The following is a 17,714-nucleotide window of genomic DNA, read 5'->3' on the forward strand; positions in this document are numbered from 1 at the left end:
CTGGGTCGGGAGGGGGTTTCCTTATCCAGTCTACTCACTGACTGGTTAGGAATTCCCTCTGGGTCTATTTCTTGGGTATAAGATTTTAAGTGGTAGGAACCTTGTGAGAGCCTGTACACCACCTAGGCCCAGGGCATGGGGATCCCTATGTCTGGGGCTGTACAGGTTAGGGAAGACCTTACCTCCACAAGGACGGAGGTGTCCGTGACCTGTTGTAAGGAGAAACTGTTACATTCATTTAAGGTGAAAAGTGAGTTCAAGATTCAGGAGGAAGTTTTAGCTACCCTTCCTTCCTGTATGAAGCACAAAGAGAGCTGTTTGTTTCGGGGGGCGGGGGGGGGGGGGGAATCCCTCCCATTAGGGATCCAGAAGAAGAAATTAAGATGCTTGGTTCTTACACAAGAGATCCAGATGATCTGCTAACTGTGAGTAAGGGAAATCACAAATCACTGGGGACATTCATCTGATGTTTTCACTACCCTGGGGAGAAAGAGAAGATTTACTCTCTCTGTCAGACTCTTTACCAGTTTTATCAGAATGGAAGAGATTTTTTGACCAGTCTCTTTAGAGACCTGCCCACCTTGGTGCTCCACTTAACCAAGCCCTGGAGAGCAGATGTTTCCCTGGCCTTGGTATGTGCGAGTCCTGCACAGATAGAGGGAAAGATACTATAAGAACAAAAACAAGATAATTCTGTGGTGCTGCAATTTGAGTTATTGTGCCATTCATAATCAGTGTTTGAACAGTAAAGACTTTAATTTTGAACACTAAATCAGTAACTCCAGAGTATTTCTTTCACACTCACTGTACCCACTATAAAAGGACAAGTCCCTTTTCCCAAGGGAACAGAAAGGAAGAAGGAAATGTATAGAAAGGCCACCCCTGTCACATTGGGCCCTGAAAGTAAATCTTTCCCCCCCCCCCCCCACTTATACAGGATCCAGCCCTGGAAGTAAGAGACTGCAAAACAAGTTGTTCCAGCCCTGAAGAGAAAAATTCTTTAATGGCCCCATTTTTGCATGATAGGCACACCGGAGTGGGGTTACACAAGAATTTAGCAATGGTGGGTCAGGTGATTCCATAAGCAACCTGCCATGTGCAAAAGCTTTCCAAAAAAGCTCTAAAACAGGGGTCAGGAACCTTTTTGGCTGAGAGAGCCATAAACGCCACATATTTTAAAATGTAATTCCATGAGAGCCATACAATATGTTTAAAACTAAATACAAGTAAATGTGTGCATTTTATGTAAGATCACACTTTTAAAGTACAATAAGTCTCTGAAAATATTACACCAGGCCTTAAGACACCAATACATCTCCTATTAGGAAAACGGACCAAGTCAGGCTGCTATAGAGTCCTACACAGAAACTACACGCCAGCAGAAAACCTCACCTGAATCACGTGCTGTCCCTCACCTAACATAGAATAAAGAGACCAAAACGCATAACAAGAAGCATGCAGACAAAAACTGAATTGGAAACTGCAACAAGCCAGAGTCTCTGTATGCAGTGTAACAAAGGAAAAAAGAAACATCACACATCCTTATAAAACAAATCAAGAAATATAAAATCATCAGCAGTAAAACTGTACTAACAAAAAGAACATATTTCGAAACAGCTGATGAGTGGAATATCCAATAATTAAAAACTCATATAAAACATTTCCAGATACCAACAAAATATTTCAAAATAGCAGACACAAAGATCCAGTAATGAAAAATAATAAGGATACAAAAATTTTTTTGCTCTGCATACCTGGGAACGTTTGATATCCAGGTGTCCTGAGATTGTTCTGAATTAGCAGGAGGTGGGGTGGTTTGCTTGGAACTTTCTCCTCTCTCAGTCACATACCAGCGCTCTCTCTCACACTGGCTCTCAATGACACACCTATACACACATGCTCTCAGTCACTCACATATACAAATGTTTTTTCTCTCTCACTTATATAGGCTCTTAATTACACATTTACACACATGCTGTCTATCTTTTCACGCTTACACACACACAGGCTTTCAATCACATAAATACATGCTGTCTTTTTCTCTCACACACAGACTCTCATTCACATGCTTACAAACATGTCCTCTCTTTCTCTCATTTACACACAGGCTCTCAATCACATACTCACATGCTCCCTCACCTAAATCAGCTCTCAATCACACACATACACACATGGTCTCTCTCTCTCATTTAAACACAGGCTCTCAATCACATACTCACATGCTCCCTCACCTAAATCAGCTCTCAATCACACAGACACACATGGTCTCTCTCTCTCTCATTTAAACACAGGCTCTCAATCACATACTCACATGCTCCATCACCTAAACCAGCTGTCAATCAGACACAGACACACATGATCTCTCTCTTACTTATACACACAGGCTCTTAATCATACATACACATGATCTCTCTCACACACAAAGGATCTCAATCATACACACATACTCTTTCAAACAAACAGGTTTTCAATTACAAACTTACACATACAGGTTCCCAATGGTAAACTTACATTCATGCTCTCTCTCTCACAGGCAGGATCTCAATCACAGACATACTCTCTTTCACATATACAGGCTCTCAATCATTCACATACATGCAATCTCTCACTCACACACACAGGATCTCAAACACACATGCTTGCTCGCTCATTCATTCACTCTCTCTCTCCCCCTTCCCCCCCCCCCCCCCGGGAACTCGCGGCAGCAGCAGCAGCCACCTCCCAACGCTAACCTCCTTCATTTTCAGCCCTCGGCCGCGGTTGAAGATTTTCATTTTCCTCCGAGCCGCGCTGCAGTCTTCTTCCCGTCGGGCGCAGGCACCCGATGCTCTCCACTTCCTCTTCCGGGCCGCGGGAAGAGGAAGTGGAGAGCATCGGGTGCCTGCGCGGGAACACCCGCGCAGGCACCCGATGACTCCAGCGCTGGCACCCGGCTGACACCCGATGACTCCCGCGCAGGCACCCGGATGACTCCAGTCGGCGTGCTCTCTTCTCCTCCCCCCCGCGGCCCGGAAGAGGAAGTGGTGAGCATCGGGTGCCTGCGCGGAAGAAGAGACCACGCTAGTGTGGTCTCTTCTTCCCGCGCAGGCACCCGATGCTCTCCACTTCCTCTTCCGGGCCGCGGGGGGGGGGGGGGGGGGGGGGAGAAGAGAGCGCGCCGGTGCCGCTGACTCCAGCTGTCCTGCCGCGTTCCGCCCGGGCTGACAGCATTTTAAGCCCGGGCGGCGGAGGACCGGGGAGCAGCTGGGTCAGCGGGGAACCGCGAAGTATGGCGACACTTGTCTGCGAGCCAGATGCAGCCCTCAAAAGAGCCATATCTGGCTCGCGAGCCATGGGTTCCCGACCCCTGCTCTAAAAGATTTGCCAGTGATGTATGAGTGTCATGTAATCAAAATGCAAGTATAGTGAAGGTGCTTGTTCCCACAGAATCCCAATTCCCTACCAAAGATTTTCATGTATAATGACTAGAGAGAGAGTCTGATCTATTTAATTCCACAAATGAAATGTTAGATCCTTTCTGTGCTTAGAAGTCTGATTTAGACTTACTTTAGGTATTGTGTAAAAAAACAACAAAAAAAACCAAAACAACCCACTTCTTACCTGCCCTCTTGTATGAGCTCCTCTGCTGACTGAATCTGTTTATTAAGTTTCTTTACTTGTTTATAATGGGCAAAGCACATCTTATGGTCTGGATCAAGTTTTAAGCATTCCCGGATTTCACTTTTCATATTTAGGGAAGGAAAAGGGAAGAAGAGAAAAATGGAAAATTAATTTTCAAGATGAAAAACTCAAGTTATAAGAATAAAAAAGGGTATTCTAAAAATTGTCTGCAATCGGTTTCTTCAGGTACAAAATATAGATGCAAAAGATAAATACATCCTCAAACTATTTAATTTCTTCTCATTAACTGAAGATCTTAGGGTTTTAAAGTACTTTGTAATGAAAAATATCTAGTCATAAATCTTGTCTCTTTAATCTAGCCTATCTACTGCAATGTATTCTCGTTATTTACTTTCCTCAGAACACTAGTAACTATCCAATTACTGATTCTATAGTTAATAAAACAAAATAGGTACAGAAATAAAGTCTGCAGTTCATAACTACAGAACAGGTCACCATCTGCAATTCCCACCAGTCAAGCCTAGAGTTCCACTGAGTTACTTCCAGAGAAAGGGCCCAAAGTCAAGTGCTACAAATACAGGAAACAGTGAGACCCCTTTAAGACTGAATTCAGTGTAACCCTAAACCAAAATTACCTGTATCTTTTCATGAATAGCCAAGTCCCTATTTATGCTATGCAGAGCAATAAAAGGCGAACAGACAGGATTTCAAATGCAAGAAGTAACCTGAAACACACTAACATACCGAACTTGCAAAGAACAACAAGTAACTTCAGCCAAACAAAGAAATATTGCTTAGAGAAGGTGGCGCGAGCTGGTCTCGCGCTGCCGTCGTTAACATGGGCGCAAGCGGCAGGGAGTGCTGGGACTACATTTTCCAGCCATCCCACGCCTATCTCTTCGCCCGGGGAGCAGCGGCAGAGATCTCTCTCAATGCGTCCGGTCACAATTTCTTGTTCCTGCCCGGTCCTCTGGTGGGCCCTGCCCATGAACGTCGAGGCATCGACGAGGCCCCGGGTTCCCTTCCCTGCAGTCCTTGAGCAGTGGGAGGAGCCAGGTGCAAGAGGGAGGAGGGACGTTCTTTTATGGAGGGCAGCCGGGCTAGTTGCATCTCCTGCTGTCCTTGCGGGTCAGCGCAAACGTAGGCCCGTGGAATGGGAGGACAGGGTTTGCAATGCGGTGGGGGGCATGAGAGTACCCCCTCATCCCTGTGATGATTTCAATGCGCCGGGTAGGCAGGGGGTGCTGGGTGATCCCACAGCTGCCTTGATTGAGGACATCCTGGGACATTACGTGGGTTCCCGGTTCGGGGCGACTTCCCATGCCGCATATGGGGAGGGTGGTGGGGGTTTGGGGGCTGGCCACAGGACTTGGGGGGGGCGACTACAGGGAGGAGCTTTTTCCAGCAGACAGATGGCAGAGAGCCGAGCCCTGGGGGGGAGGGGCGGGATCAGTGGCTTCAGAATTCGGTTGTCCGGGGCAAGGGACTGCGAGGTAAAGGCTCTGCAAGTAGAAAGGGGGCAGAGTGGGAAGCGGGTTCTTTTCCAGATGCAGAGGAGGTGGTTTTCCCAGGGACATTGCGTCAAGAGGCCTGGAGAAACAGAGTTTCTAGCAGGGAGAGAGGTCACGATGCCCAGACTGATGACGGAGGTGTATCCAGCAGAATTTCCGGGCAGCGGTACAGCAGACGCAGGAACAAGGGATGAAGCGCGCGAAGGTAGGGGGTATGCAAGGAAGAAAAAGAGGTCAAGGGTTAGCAGTTCTTCCAGCTTGTCTTTGTCTTCCTCGAGTTCAAGTGATTCAGGTCCGGGACAGCGCACAGTGTTAGCTGAGGGTCCCAAGCAAGATATGGGACACCCGGCATTGGCTTCTTTAACCAAATTGTGGGAAGAAGTGCCGAAGCGCCTAGTTAGGCGGATTCGCAAGCGTAAATTTGTGAATATTTTCAAATTATTAGAGGGTAGACGGGGTGGGAGAAAGGATAAAAAAAAGCCAAAAAGAAGAATAAAAGGGACGGATTTGGCCCAAAAATTTCTAAAAATATAGTCAATTGGGTACGGGGATTTTTACGCTTGGCCAGCGTGGTATGCCATTTTGACCCAACCCAATACGGGGCCTTGCTGTCCTACGCGGACAGCATACTTGGGGCATTCAAAGATTATGAAGGTTGGGCTTGGCTCAACTATGACGAAAGGTTTTGTGACAAGATGGTGGGCAATAGATTTATGTCCTGGGGTATACAGGATATTCATCTGTGGCTGACCCAGATGATGAATAAGGGGGTCAGTGCAGCCAAAAGTGCAGGGGTAGGGGGAGGTGTGAGCAATAGCCCGGTAGGGTATGGGGCCAGCGGTAGTAAGGGTGGTTCAGGAATTGTTAGAAAGCTTGAATCAGGAAGCAAAATCACAGAAGGTGAGTCCAACAATTGTTGGAGGTTCAACAAGCTTACGTGCCTGTTCCCAGAGTGCAAATTCCGGCACGCATGTGCTTCTTGCGAAGGAGCGCATCTGGCCACAAAGTGCTCACAGGAGCAGAATACTGCCCTTACACTAAGGGAGGAAAACTATGAGGTCCTATATCAAAAGGCAGATTCACCGGTAGTGGTCTCAGTGTTAAAGGAGCGGCTACGGTGTTATCCGGATGTAGCGGCGGCTACTTTGTTGAGTGTTGGGCTTAGTACCCTGTACGAGGGACCGGGGATAGAGCGAGGAACGCTAGATTGGCTTATAGAATGGTGGATGTTGCTCGGGAAAAGTTGCATGCAGAAATTCAGCTGGGGAACTTCTGCGGGGCCTTTTGATGCTCAGACTTAAGACCAGATGCATCTGTCGCCATTGGCGGTCATCCCAAAGGCGGCGCCGGGCAAGTTTAGGTGGATCCTGAACTTATCGTATCCAGAGGGATCGTCTAACAATGACTTTATTCCACGACGAGAGTGTACGGTGAAATATGCTTCTTTGATGAGGCGGTAGCTTTGGTGCGCGGCACGGGGCCTGGGGCATTGCTAGCCAAGGCAGACATAGAATAAGCTTTTAGGCGCTTACCGATTAACCCGTTGAGCTTCCCTCTGTTGGGTTTTTATTTTGAAGGAGATTATTTCGTGGATTGTTGTTTGCCCATGGTTTGTGCGATTTCTTGTGCGTTCTTTGAGGCATTTAGCACATTCATAAAATGGGCCACGATGCAGCATAATGGTTGCAAAGCCATGTTACACTACTTGGACGATTTTTTGTTTGTGGGACCTATTGGGCAAAGGTATGTCAGCGTCAGTTAACAGGTTTCCTGGAGGTGACTAGGTCCTTAGGAGTGCCCATTGTGCGGGAGAAAACGGAAGGGCTGGTTGCTACACTTACATTCTCAGGAACTGAAATGGATTTGGTAGGGATGGTGTTGCGGTTGCCATCCGATAAAGTAGTTCAGTTGAAGGAATTGGTGAAGCTGGTTCGAAGGTTGGTTAAAGTGACTTTGAAGCAGATGCAGTCCGATTGGTTCGCTTAATTTTGCATGCTGGGTTATTCCGATGTGTCGCGCATTCATACATAGGCTTTCAGCTAGAACTGCAGGGGTAAAGGCAGGCCATCATTTTATTAGAGTTACTTGAGCTGTGAAGGAAGAGCTGGGGGTTGAGAGGGTTTCTTTTTTTAGACTCATTTAACGTAGTACACATGATGCAAGAGACAGAGGTATCGAACGAGGAATTGGAATTGTATTCCAATGCTGCTGGAGCGATTGGTTTCGATGTGTATTTCCAGGGGCAGTGGTGTGTGGAGAGGTGGCCGGAGGATTGGGAGTCGGGAGGGCTTACAAGGAATATCACATTCTTAGAACTGTTCCCTATATTTATTTTTTTATTTATACGTCTTTTATATACCGAAGTATTGGCAGGGGCCTTCACTCCGGTTTACATTTATAACAACGCTATACATTGAAATCAGATGAACAGTTTAAACAGAGTTAAAGTTATAATGAATATATATAAAAACCTGTTAAAGGTCTAAATATGTCAGAACTGTTAAAAGACAGACATACTTTACCATATTTATAATTAAATCAGAAAATAGACAAGGATAAGTAATAGCTCTTGGGAGCAATACAGACGGTGGGTTAGTGATATATTATCAAGTGATATGAAGGTTAAGATGATCAAGTAGTGAGATGATTGGATAAGTACTGGGTAGGGGGAAGAGCTGAGGGGAAGAGGGGAGGATGGGTCTGGAGGAGGAGATAAAAGAAAAGAAATGAGGAGGGGGAAGTGGTGGTTAGGGCAAGTGGAGGGGTGGGGATGTATGTAATTATCATAGTCATTGGTTTAACCTATTCCGTCTTTGTAAACTTGCTTGAAGAGCCATGTTTTGAGTAGTTTTTTTTTAACAGTTTGGTGTTGTTTTGTAGTCAGACTGGAAGGAAGAGTGTTCCAGAGGACAGGTCCGGCAATTGAAAAGGATCTTTTTCTGGTGGTAGTTAATTTGGCTGAGGTGAGTGGAGGGATTTCTAGATGTGCTTTATTGGTAGATCTCGTGTTGCGTTGATTGTGGTGAATTTGTAGAAGGGAGTTGAGGCAATCGTGGTCATTGTGGTGGATAGAGTTGTGAATCATTGATAGTGTTTTGTATTCGATTCTTTTTGCTATGGGGAGCCAGTGTAGCTCTTTTAGCACGGGTGAAATATGGTCTGTTCTTTTGAGTCCAGTGAGAATTCGCGCAGTGGCGTTTTGAAGAATTTGTAGGGGGTGTAGAGTAGATTTCGGAAGACCAATCATGAGGGCGTTGCAATAGTCAATGCTTGAGAAGATCAGGGATTGGAGGATGGTTCTGAAGTCTGGTTGGTTTAGTAGGGGTTTTAGGTGTTTGAGGATTGATAATTTGTGAAAACCTTCTTTAGTTTTCATGGTGATGTGTTTTTTAAAAATTTTTAATGTGTTTATAATAGTAGTGCTAGCTATTTGGGGGAATAGATTGCAGAATAAAAACGTAGTGTGGTGGTGTGACAATTTAGGGGTTTTCAGGTGGATAACAGGCAGTCTGCAAGGTGTCCACGGGTGTCTGTGTTGCTGAGAGAGTTGGTCTTCCTATGTCTGCAATGGAATGTAACTATCACGGCTAGGCAAGTACCTGGTAACCTGAACTTGATTGCCGATGCTATTTCTCGTTTCAAGTGGGACGTATTATCAGCAGTGGCGCCTCAGGCGAGTTTGAAGGGAGAGACATTCCCGGAGCATCTTTGGCAACTTGGCAGGATGACACGTGGAACTTAATTCGACAATCCCTGGCACCGGCTACTTGGAGATCCTACACGGCAGGCAGAGGAGTGATGTCTCGTTTTTTGCAGAATTTGGGATGGAATGGGGGGACAGTTCGAGAGTGCGATGTGGTACAGTTTATTTTTTGGGCAAAGGGGTCTGGTTGTTCGCTGGCATCCATGCGCTGTCAATTAGCGGGTTTTTCCTTTTTTCAGAAACTGGGGGGGGATGGGGAAACCCGATCAGCAGTTTTTTGGTAAAACGGGTTTATGGGGGATGGGGGAGAGGGTCAGTAGAGTAAGGGGATAAACAGCGACCCATCCGGTATATGGACCTGTTGAGGATAGCGGAGCACTTGGCAGTGGTTTGCTGATCTAGGTATGAGGTCTTGCTGTTTCGGGCTGCGTTCTCATTGGCTTTTTTCAGAGCCATGAGGGTCAGCGAGTTGGTAGCCAGATCCAAGGTGAGCAAGTATGGGGTGGGGTTGCGGGATCCAGATGTTTGGGTTTATGAACATCGGCTGACTTCGTGTATTCTGAAATCTAAGACGGATCAAAATGGAAAAGGGTTTTGGATTTCATTGTTACAGGCGCGTGATGAGCTGGCGTGCCCGGTGCGTTGCATTCAAGTGTTTGTGCGAGTGAGGCTGGACATTGGAGAAATTACTTACCTGATAAACTCATTTTCCTTAGTGTAGGCAGATGGACTCAGAACAAATGGGTATAGTGTGCTCGTGCTAGCAGTTGGAGATGGATCTGACGTCAGCACGTGGTACATATACCCCTGCAGGAAGTGCAGCAGCTCAGTAATCTTCCTTGCAAAAGCTTCGTGGATATATGTCTCACTAACAGATTGATTAACCGAACATGATTAACCTGACCGATTGACAGTAGCTGGAGACCGGCAGTGTTCTCAACCGGAAGGCGTCGACACCCGGCAGGGTGGATGCCCTATGTAAGAAAACATGGCTTACCTTGAAACGGTAAATCCCCATGTATATCGGCAGCCGGGCGGGATGCTGAGTCCATCTGCCTACACTAAGGAAAACGAGATTATCAGGTAAGTAATCTCTCCATTTCCTAGCGTGTAGCAGATGGACTCAGAACAAATGGGATGTACAAAAGCTACTCCCGGACTAGGTGGGAGGCTGCCCGCGGTCCATTTAGGATTGCCCTTACAAATGCTGTGTCCTCGTCCAGACGGTAGAATATGGAGAAGGTATGGAGGGAGGGCCATGTTGCCGCTTTACATATCTCTGCAGGCGACAGCATCCTAGTTTCTGCCCAGGAGGCCGCTTGCGCTCTGGAAGAGTGAGCCTTGACCAGCAGAGGTGGTGGTTTTCCCACTTCTACGTAGGCCGCCTTGATAACTTCTTTGATCCAGCGGGCAATGGTTGCCCGTGAGGCCGCTTCCCCTTGCTTCTTCCCGCTGTGAAGGACGAACAGGTGCTCCGTCTTTCGTACTGCTTCCGACATTTCCAGGTATCTGGACAGCAGCCTGCCGATGTCGAGATGGTGCAGTATTCGACCTTCTTCAGACTTCTTCAAACCTTCCATGGTTGGCAAGGATATGGTTTGGTTGTGGTGGAAGTGTGAGACTACCTTGGGTAAGAAGGAAGGAACCGTGCGAAGATGGATAGCCCCTGGGGTGATTCTGAGAAACGGATCGTGGCAGGACAGCGCTTGTAGCTCTGAGATGCGGCGCGCTGAGCATACGGCCAGCAAGAACACCATCTTCAAGGTTAACAAATGGAGGGACAGGTCTCGGAGGGATGTGAAGGCGGGTCCCGCTAGGAATTCCAAAACTAGGTTGAGGTTCCACAGGGGCACTGGCCACTTCAGTGGCGGGCGAATGTGTTTGACTCCTTTCAGGAAACGTGAAACGTCTGGGTGTGTGGCAATGCTGTTGCAGTCACTCCTGGGGCCGTAGCAGGATAGCGCTGCCACCTGAACATTGATTGAATTGAGGAACAGACCCTTCTGAAGTGCATCTTGCAGGAAATCCAAAATGATGGGGATTTTAGCGGCATGTGGATTGGTGCTGCGAGTTTCGCACCAGGCTTCAAATACTCTCCAGATCCTTATATATGTTAGTGATGTGGAGAACTTGCGTGCTTGGAGGAGTGTATCTATTACCGGCCCCGGGTATCCCCTTTTCTTCAGTCTAGCCCTCTCAATGGCCAGACCAGTAAGAGAGAATTGAGCTGGATCCTCGTGGAGGATGGGACCTTGCCACAGCAGGTCCCTGTGAGGGGGCAGGGGTAGAGGATCCCCTGCCAGCAGTCTTCTCATGTCTGCGTACCAGGGTCTTCTTGGCCAGTCCGGGGCCACCAGAAGAACTAGGCCTCTGTGCCGCTGAATCTTGTGTATAATGGCACCCAGCAGGGGCCATGGGGGAAAGGCATATAACAGGATCCCCTGAGGCCATGGCTGTACCAGGGCGTCGATCCCCTGGGATAGAGGATCTCGCCTGCGACTGAAATATCTGGGTACGTGAGCATTGGACCTGTCCGCTAGTAGGTCCATGCCCGGCGTCCCCCACTGATCCATGATCATCTGGAAGGCCATGGACGACAGCTACCATTCCCCCAGGTTTAGGCTTTCTCTGCTGAGGAAGTCTGCCGTGGTGTTGTCCTTCCCGGCGATGTGGACAGCGGAAATGTCCTGGAGATGTGCTTCCGCCCAAGCCATCAGGGGGGCTATTTCTAGGGATACCTGTCGGCTTCTGGTTCTGCCCTGTCGGTTAATGTATGCCACCATGGTGGCATTGTCAGACATCACTGACTGCTCTGTTGCGAAGTCTGTGGGCAAATCGCAGGCATGCTAACCTGACTGCCCGTGCCTCTAGTCGGTTGATGTTCCACCCCGACTCTTCCCTGATCCACCGCCCTTGGGTGGTTAGTTCTTCGCAGTGTGCTCCCCAGCCGCTCAGGCTGGCATCTGTAGTGCGCAGGGTCCAGGTTGGGGAGGACATTTTTGACCCCCGGCTCATGTGGTTGGACTGTAGCCACCACCGTAACTGATGCCGTACTCTGGCCGGTAGAGGTAGATGCACGGTGTAGTTCTGTACTCGTGGGCTCCACCGAGATAGGAGGGCGCGTTGTAACTGTCTCATATGAGCCCGTGCCCATGGTACCACTTCCAGAATGGAGGCCATTAGGCCGAGGACCTGTAGGTAATCCCAAGCTGTGGGCCGGGTGGCACTCAGCAAAGTCTGTAAACGATTCCGGAGTTTTGATTTCCTCTTGGAGGTCAGGCTGGGTCTCCCTGGGTGTCGAATCAGACTCCTAGGTCTTCCAGTGACTGCGAAGGCTGTAGGGAACTCTTGTTTGTGTTGACTACCCATCCTAGGCTTTCCAGAAGAGATATAACTCTGTTGGTTGCCCGGTGGCTCTCCTCCGGTGACTTTGCCCTGATCAGCCAATCATCTAGGTAGGGATGGACGAGAATTCCTTCCTTCCGGAGTGACGCCGCCACCACTACTATTACCTTGGTAAAGGTCCGCGGCGCGGTGGCTAACCCGAAGGGTAGAGCCCGGAACTGAAAGTGCTGACCCAGGACTTTGAAGCGTAAGTAGCGCTAGTGATCCCGATGGATTGGGATATGCAAGTAAGCTTCTGACAGATCCAGGGATGTGAGACACTCCCCTGGCTGTATTGCACTTCGGACTAACCGCAGAGTTTCCATGCGAAATCCTGGAACCCTTAAGTGCCGGTTGACTGACTTGAGGTCCAGGACGGGTCTGAAGGTGCCCCCCTTCTTGGGTACGATGAAATAAATGGAGTAATGCCCAGAATTTATCTCCCATGCAGGCACTGGGATTATGGCTTTTAGGGACAAGAGCCTCCCCAAGGTAGCTTCCAGCGCCGCCCTCTTGAGGGGCGGACAAGGAGATTCCACAAACTTGTCCGGAGGGAGATGAAGGAAGTCCAGGTAATAACCTTCCCGGACAATGGCGAGGACCCACTGGTCCGAAGTAATCTCGACCCACCTGCAGTAGAATAGGGTTAGCCTGCCCCCTATGGCTTCTCCCCCCAGATGGGTCGGCTGATTCTCATTGTGGGGTGCGGCTGGGACCCAAACCCGAGTCGGTTCCCCTCTTGTTGTGCCTGGTCCGAAAGGACTGGTTCCTGGTCTGAGAACGAGGTGCTTGGTAGCGAGTCCTGTAAGGGTTGAAGCGTTGAGAGCTTCTACCTCTGGATGGCCTAGGAAAAGGGTGCTGGTTCCTCCTTGACTTGTCTTCTGGTAGACGGGGTAATGGAGATGCGCCCCATTTATTATCCAGTTTCTCGAGGTCGCTGCCGAACAGGAGGGATCCCTTAAAGGGCATTCTTGTAAGGCGCCTCTTGGAGGAGGAGTCGGCCGACCAATTTCGTAGCCAGAGCTGTCTCCTGGCTGCCACTGAGGATGACACTCCCTTGGCTGCCGTACGGACGAGGTCGGAGGCAGCATCAGTGAGGAACGAGAGGGCTGATTCCACTTCTCCTGGGGTGTTGTTCCTGGCTTGTGATAAACAGGAACGCGTCACCACGGTGCAGCAGGTCGCAATTCGTAGGGACATGGCTGCCACCTCAAAGGCTTGTTTCAGAATGGCGTCCATGCGCCGGTCATGTGCATCCTTGAGGGCCGCCCCTCCCTCCACCGGAATGGTAGTGCGCTTCACAATTGCGCAAACTATGGCGTCTAACTTGGGGCACGCCAGCAGCTCCTTGGTTGCTGGGTCCAGGGGGTACATGCTAGACAAGGCCCGACCCCCTTTGAATGAGGCCTCCGGTGCATTCCACTCCAGATCGATTAGCTGCTGTGCTGCTTGTAGGAGGAGAAAATGGTGAGCCGTTTGACGCAGGCCCTCTAGCAGGGGGTTCATTCCAGGTTCCCCTGGGGTGCCTTGGCCCGGGATAGCCAGCTCAGACAGGCATTGAGAGACCAGGTCTGGGAGATCCTCTTTAAGAAAGAAGCGCCTCATGGTTCGATATGGCTCTATCCCAGAGGGAAGTTCTCCCTCCTCGGGGAGCTCGCCTTCTTCCTCAGAGCAATCTGAATCCCCATAAGTGGGGCTTCCGGGTGGCGGGTGGCCGTGCCTAGGTCTTGAAGGTCCGGGGGCAGGGTCATCCGGTACTTACGGGTCCGTTCGGGGATCAGACTGCATCTTGACAAAGGCGTGAATCCCCTTGAATAATTCCACCCAGGAGAGCGAAGCAGGTTCTAGCCTTAGGGGCACCAGGTCTCTAGGGTTCCCTGGCTGCTCACCGCGGCCTGCTAGGTCCGGGGTGTTCCCTGAGGAACTAGCAATTACGCTGGGCTGGGACCGGCCCTGGCCTGGAACTCCCAGGGCCTCCTCACATTGGGCACATAGGGAATCTGCTTCCTCACTCTGTGTGGCTCTGAGGTGGCATGCTGAGCAGAGGCCTAGAGCTCTTATGCCTGATTCTGGAGGTGCCGGCTCTGCGGGCGCATGGGCTCTCATACGCTCCATCGCGTCTTATCTCCTAGCCGAAAAGTATGCGCCTTTTAATATGCGCGAAAAGATGTGCGCCTATCAGCGTGCGCCTATGTCAATGTGCGCCTATCCAATATGCGCCCAATTATTTTCGCCTTAGTCTGGCCTGAGCGCTAGAGCGAGGCGGCGAACCAGGGCAGATGGCGACGGCGAGCAGGCAGGCAAAATGGCGACCTCCTTGGCAGGCTTCCACCTAGGCAGACCCCGCTAATCCTCGCTTCTCGGAGACCAGTAAAGTAAAGATGTATGCCTTACCTGATCTTCGGTGCTTCCCGGCTGCGACCCGGGCGGTCTCCGGCTGCGGGGGGAGAGGATGATTACAGTCACTGCCGCGCTCGAGGAAGTGCACCCGCTGCCTCTAGGCCGCGCCCGAACTCGTCTCGCTCAGGGGCCAAGTCCTCACCGCGAACGGATCGGGACCGAGGCTGCTTCTATGCCGCACCCGAGCCCTTCTCACTCGGGGGCTAGGTCCCTGCCATGATCCGGCCACCGGACAGAGGCTCATACCTCCGAGGGACCATGGAAATCACCTCGGGAAACTCAACTGGGGGAGGGACCCGAGGGTATCACTGCAGGAGTGTGGGGCTCGTCTTCAGGTAGGATTCTTCTTTTTTTTTTTTTTGGAGACGGAAATTACTGAGCTGCTGCACTTCCTGCAGGGGTATATGTACCACGTGCAGACGTCAGATCCATCTCCAATTGCTAGCTCGAGCACACTATACCCATTTGTTCTGAGTCCATCTGCTACACACTAGGAAATCGGGGGTTTTTTCCTAGTACACGAGGATGGCTCACTGTTGATCATTTTTCAATTTTCTCAGGTTTTAAAATGGGTAGTGGAGGGATTAGGTTGGGAGACAGGGCTATACTCGCCGCATTCGTTCTGCATCGGATCGGCAACCACTGCGGCGGAGTTAGGGTGGTCTGTTTGGCGGATTCAAGCAATTGGACGCTGGAAATCTGCGGCCTTTAGGTTGTATGTTCGGAAGTGACAAATTGGCGGTCGGTTGGGGAAGGACACTTTCTGCCTTGGCTAATCAGTTCTTTGCTTTGCAGAAACGGAAGGGATTCCATCCACTCGGGAATGTGCCTGGGTCGTGGGCCATTCTTTCGTTCCTCGGGCACAGCGTAGGGCAGCAAAGAGGCCTTGTGGAGAAAATTTGAATACCCAGACAGTGGACAGTGCGCATTGGTTCCGCAAAGGGGGCATGCGTTGGGGGGAGTTGCTCTCTTTCCTGCAAGGGTGGGTTAAAATTTGGGGTGTTCCACGGCTAATGATTATTCATTTATGTGTGAGGGATCTATTAGATAAGTTTATATGTCCTTCTGTTTTTTGCTGTTTTTATTTTACCATTGTTGCTTATTGATTATGTTTATTGTAAATCACCTAGAATTGTAGATAGGTGATAAATAAATAAGTTAGACCACATCATGTAAAGTCAGTGTTTCTACCCATCCATGGCAATATGGATTTTACCACAGGCACCCAATCCAAGATTTAAGATTTGGGCCTCTAAGAGTTTACAACAGATTGCTCAAGCAGTTAACGATAGGGTGAGATATACTAGTTCCAGTATCTTTGCTGTAAAGCTGAATCTTGAACTAAAAGATTTTTTTGTCTATCTACAGTTGAAACTTTATGTAGCAACTTTGGACAGGGATAATCTTTTGGACAAATTTAGAATTAAATTAGAGGAATTTTTTTTAAGATGGGAGAATTTGAATAAGCATCTATTTCTTACTCCTGGGAAAATTCTGAGCTCAAAAATCTTAAATTCTGAAAAATTCGGTATACTTTATATTAATAGAAATAAAATATACATCACAATCTGAGTAATTATTGTAAAATGTAAAGAAATATTACTCAGAGTTTTAAATATTTTGAGCAGAATTCCCCTAGAATTACACTGTAAGAATGTCTCTTCCACCTTCTCGCCCTACTCTTCTGGCCAAACTTTCTTCACACACACCCTTCCCCAGGCTCCCTCTCGCTGGCACACATACCCTCATAGAGGCCTCCCTCTAACACACAAACATCCTCTCTCACTCCACACACAATTACCCTTACACACACACATTTACTGTTTCTTTTACATAGCCTCAGCTGTCAACTTTTTGCTGCAGAGTGCAGCTATTTCTTTCTCCCTACAGGCCTAATCTTTGGATGAGAGTGGGATGGGCTCCACTTGCAGTCTGCTGCCAGGTTTCCTCCGTCCTTGGGCCATGAGTGGGCTGGGCTTCGCTTGTAACCCACTGGGCCTTGTTGCTCCTTGGCCGCGAGAGGGATGGGTTCCGCTTGCAGCCCACTAAGCCTTCCCCTGAATTCTGCATGGGAGGTGAATTCAGCACAAATTCTGCACTCCACAGAAGCACAGAACGCCCCCAGGAATAACATCTTGGATCTTTAAATCTCATTCAGGGTTAAAACATGTATACCAGCCTCGTTTTAAATGGAACAGTGAATTGGTAAATTAACACCACGGATGCTCAATTTCTTACTAGTTTTAAAAATATTCCAGATTTGGTTACTTGCATCACCTTGCAAGAAATCCAATATAAATTGCTGAACCATGCAGGTTAGGCATTTAAGGCCAATTTCATAGATTCAGATGTGTGTACGAAATGTAAAACAGATAGGGGAACTCTGGGACATTTATTCTGGTCTTGTGTTGTGATTGAAAATTCTGAGAAAGATGAAAAGATATCTGGAATATGTGGTGAGCCAAAAGATTAATTTTATGCGTCAGGAAGTGCTTTTTGATGTTTGTACTACATTCGACATTAGGAGCCAGAATTTGAATTCCTCCTACCCCCCCCCCCCAAACAAAAGCCTGGTTGGTGGGGTAAAATACTTTTAGCTTGGAGAGACCAAGAGCTGCCTTCTTACTGGTTATGAAGCCCTTCATAATTTAATGCAGATGGAAAAGGTAGAGTCATTTGATCTCCAAAGCATAAAACGTTTTTGCTGTTTGGTATGACTATTTACATTTGCTGTCTCCTAGCGTGAGAAGTGACAATTAATTGTAATTTAGGTGTCCAGAGGCAATTCTTTTGTTCCTCTATAATTAATCAAACACATAGGATGATGTTTTCAATAATTTTAGATAGGATGATCTATGCCATTAGAATTAGGGGTGAGGGTTGGTGATTTTGAGGGAACAGAGGGTAAATATTTGGGAGATTTATCTTTCACATAATGTTACTCAATGGATAAAATAAGAAAATATATATGTAAATATGTATGTATGTGTCTCTATATCTATATATATAAGAACATGCCATACTGGGTCAGACCAAGGGTCCATCAAGCCCAGCATCCTGTTTCCAACAGTGGCCAATCCAGGCTATAAGAACCT

At 48.5% G+C, this 17,714-nt stretch overlaps 1 protein-coding gene across 1 annotated transcript in view; it reads right to left on the reverse strand.

Moving 5' to 3' along the window:
- DNAJC3 (DnaJ heat shock protein family (Hsp40) member C3) overlaps positions 1 to 17,714 on the reverse strand; it is a 401,955-nt gene that overhangs the window by 176,258 nt on the left and 207,983 nt on the right. Inside the window, 1 exon segment of the mRNA XM_029604719.1 lies at positions 3,601 to 3,720. Coding sequence (XP_029460579.1) covers positions 3,601 to 3,720 — 120 coding nt within the window.

The sequence above is a fragment of the Rhinatrema bivittatum genome, chromosome 5 (genome assembly GCF_901001135.1).
Source record: "Rhinatrema bivittatum chromosome 5, aRhiBiv1.1, whole genome shotgun sequence".
Lineage (NCBI taxonomy): Eukaryota > Metazoa > Chordata > Amphibia > Gymnophiona > Rhinatrematidae > Rhinatrema > Rhinatrema bivittatum.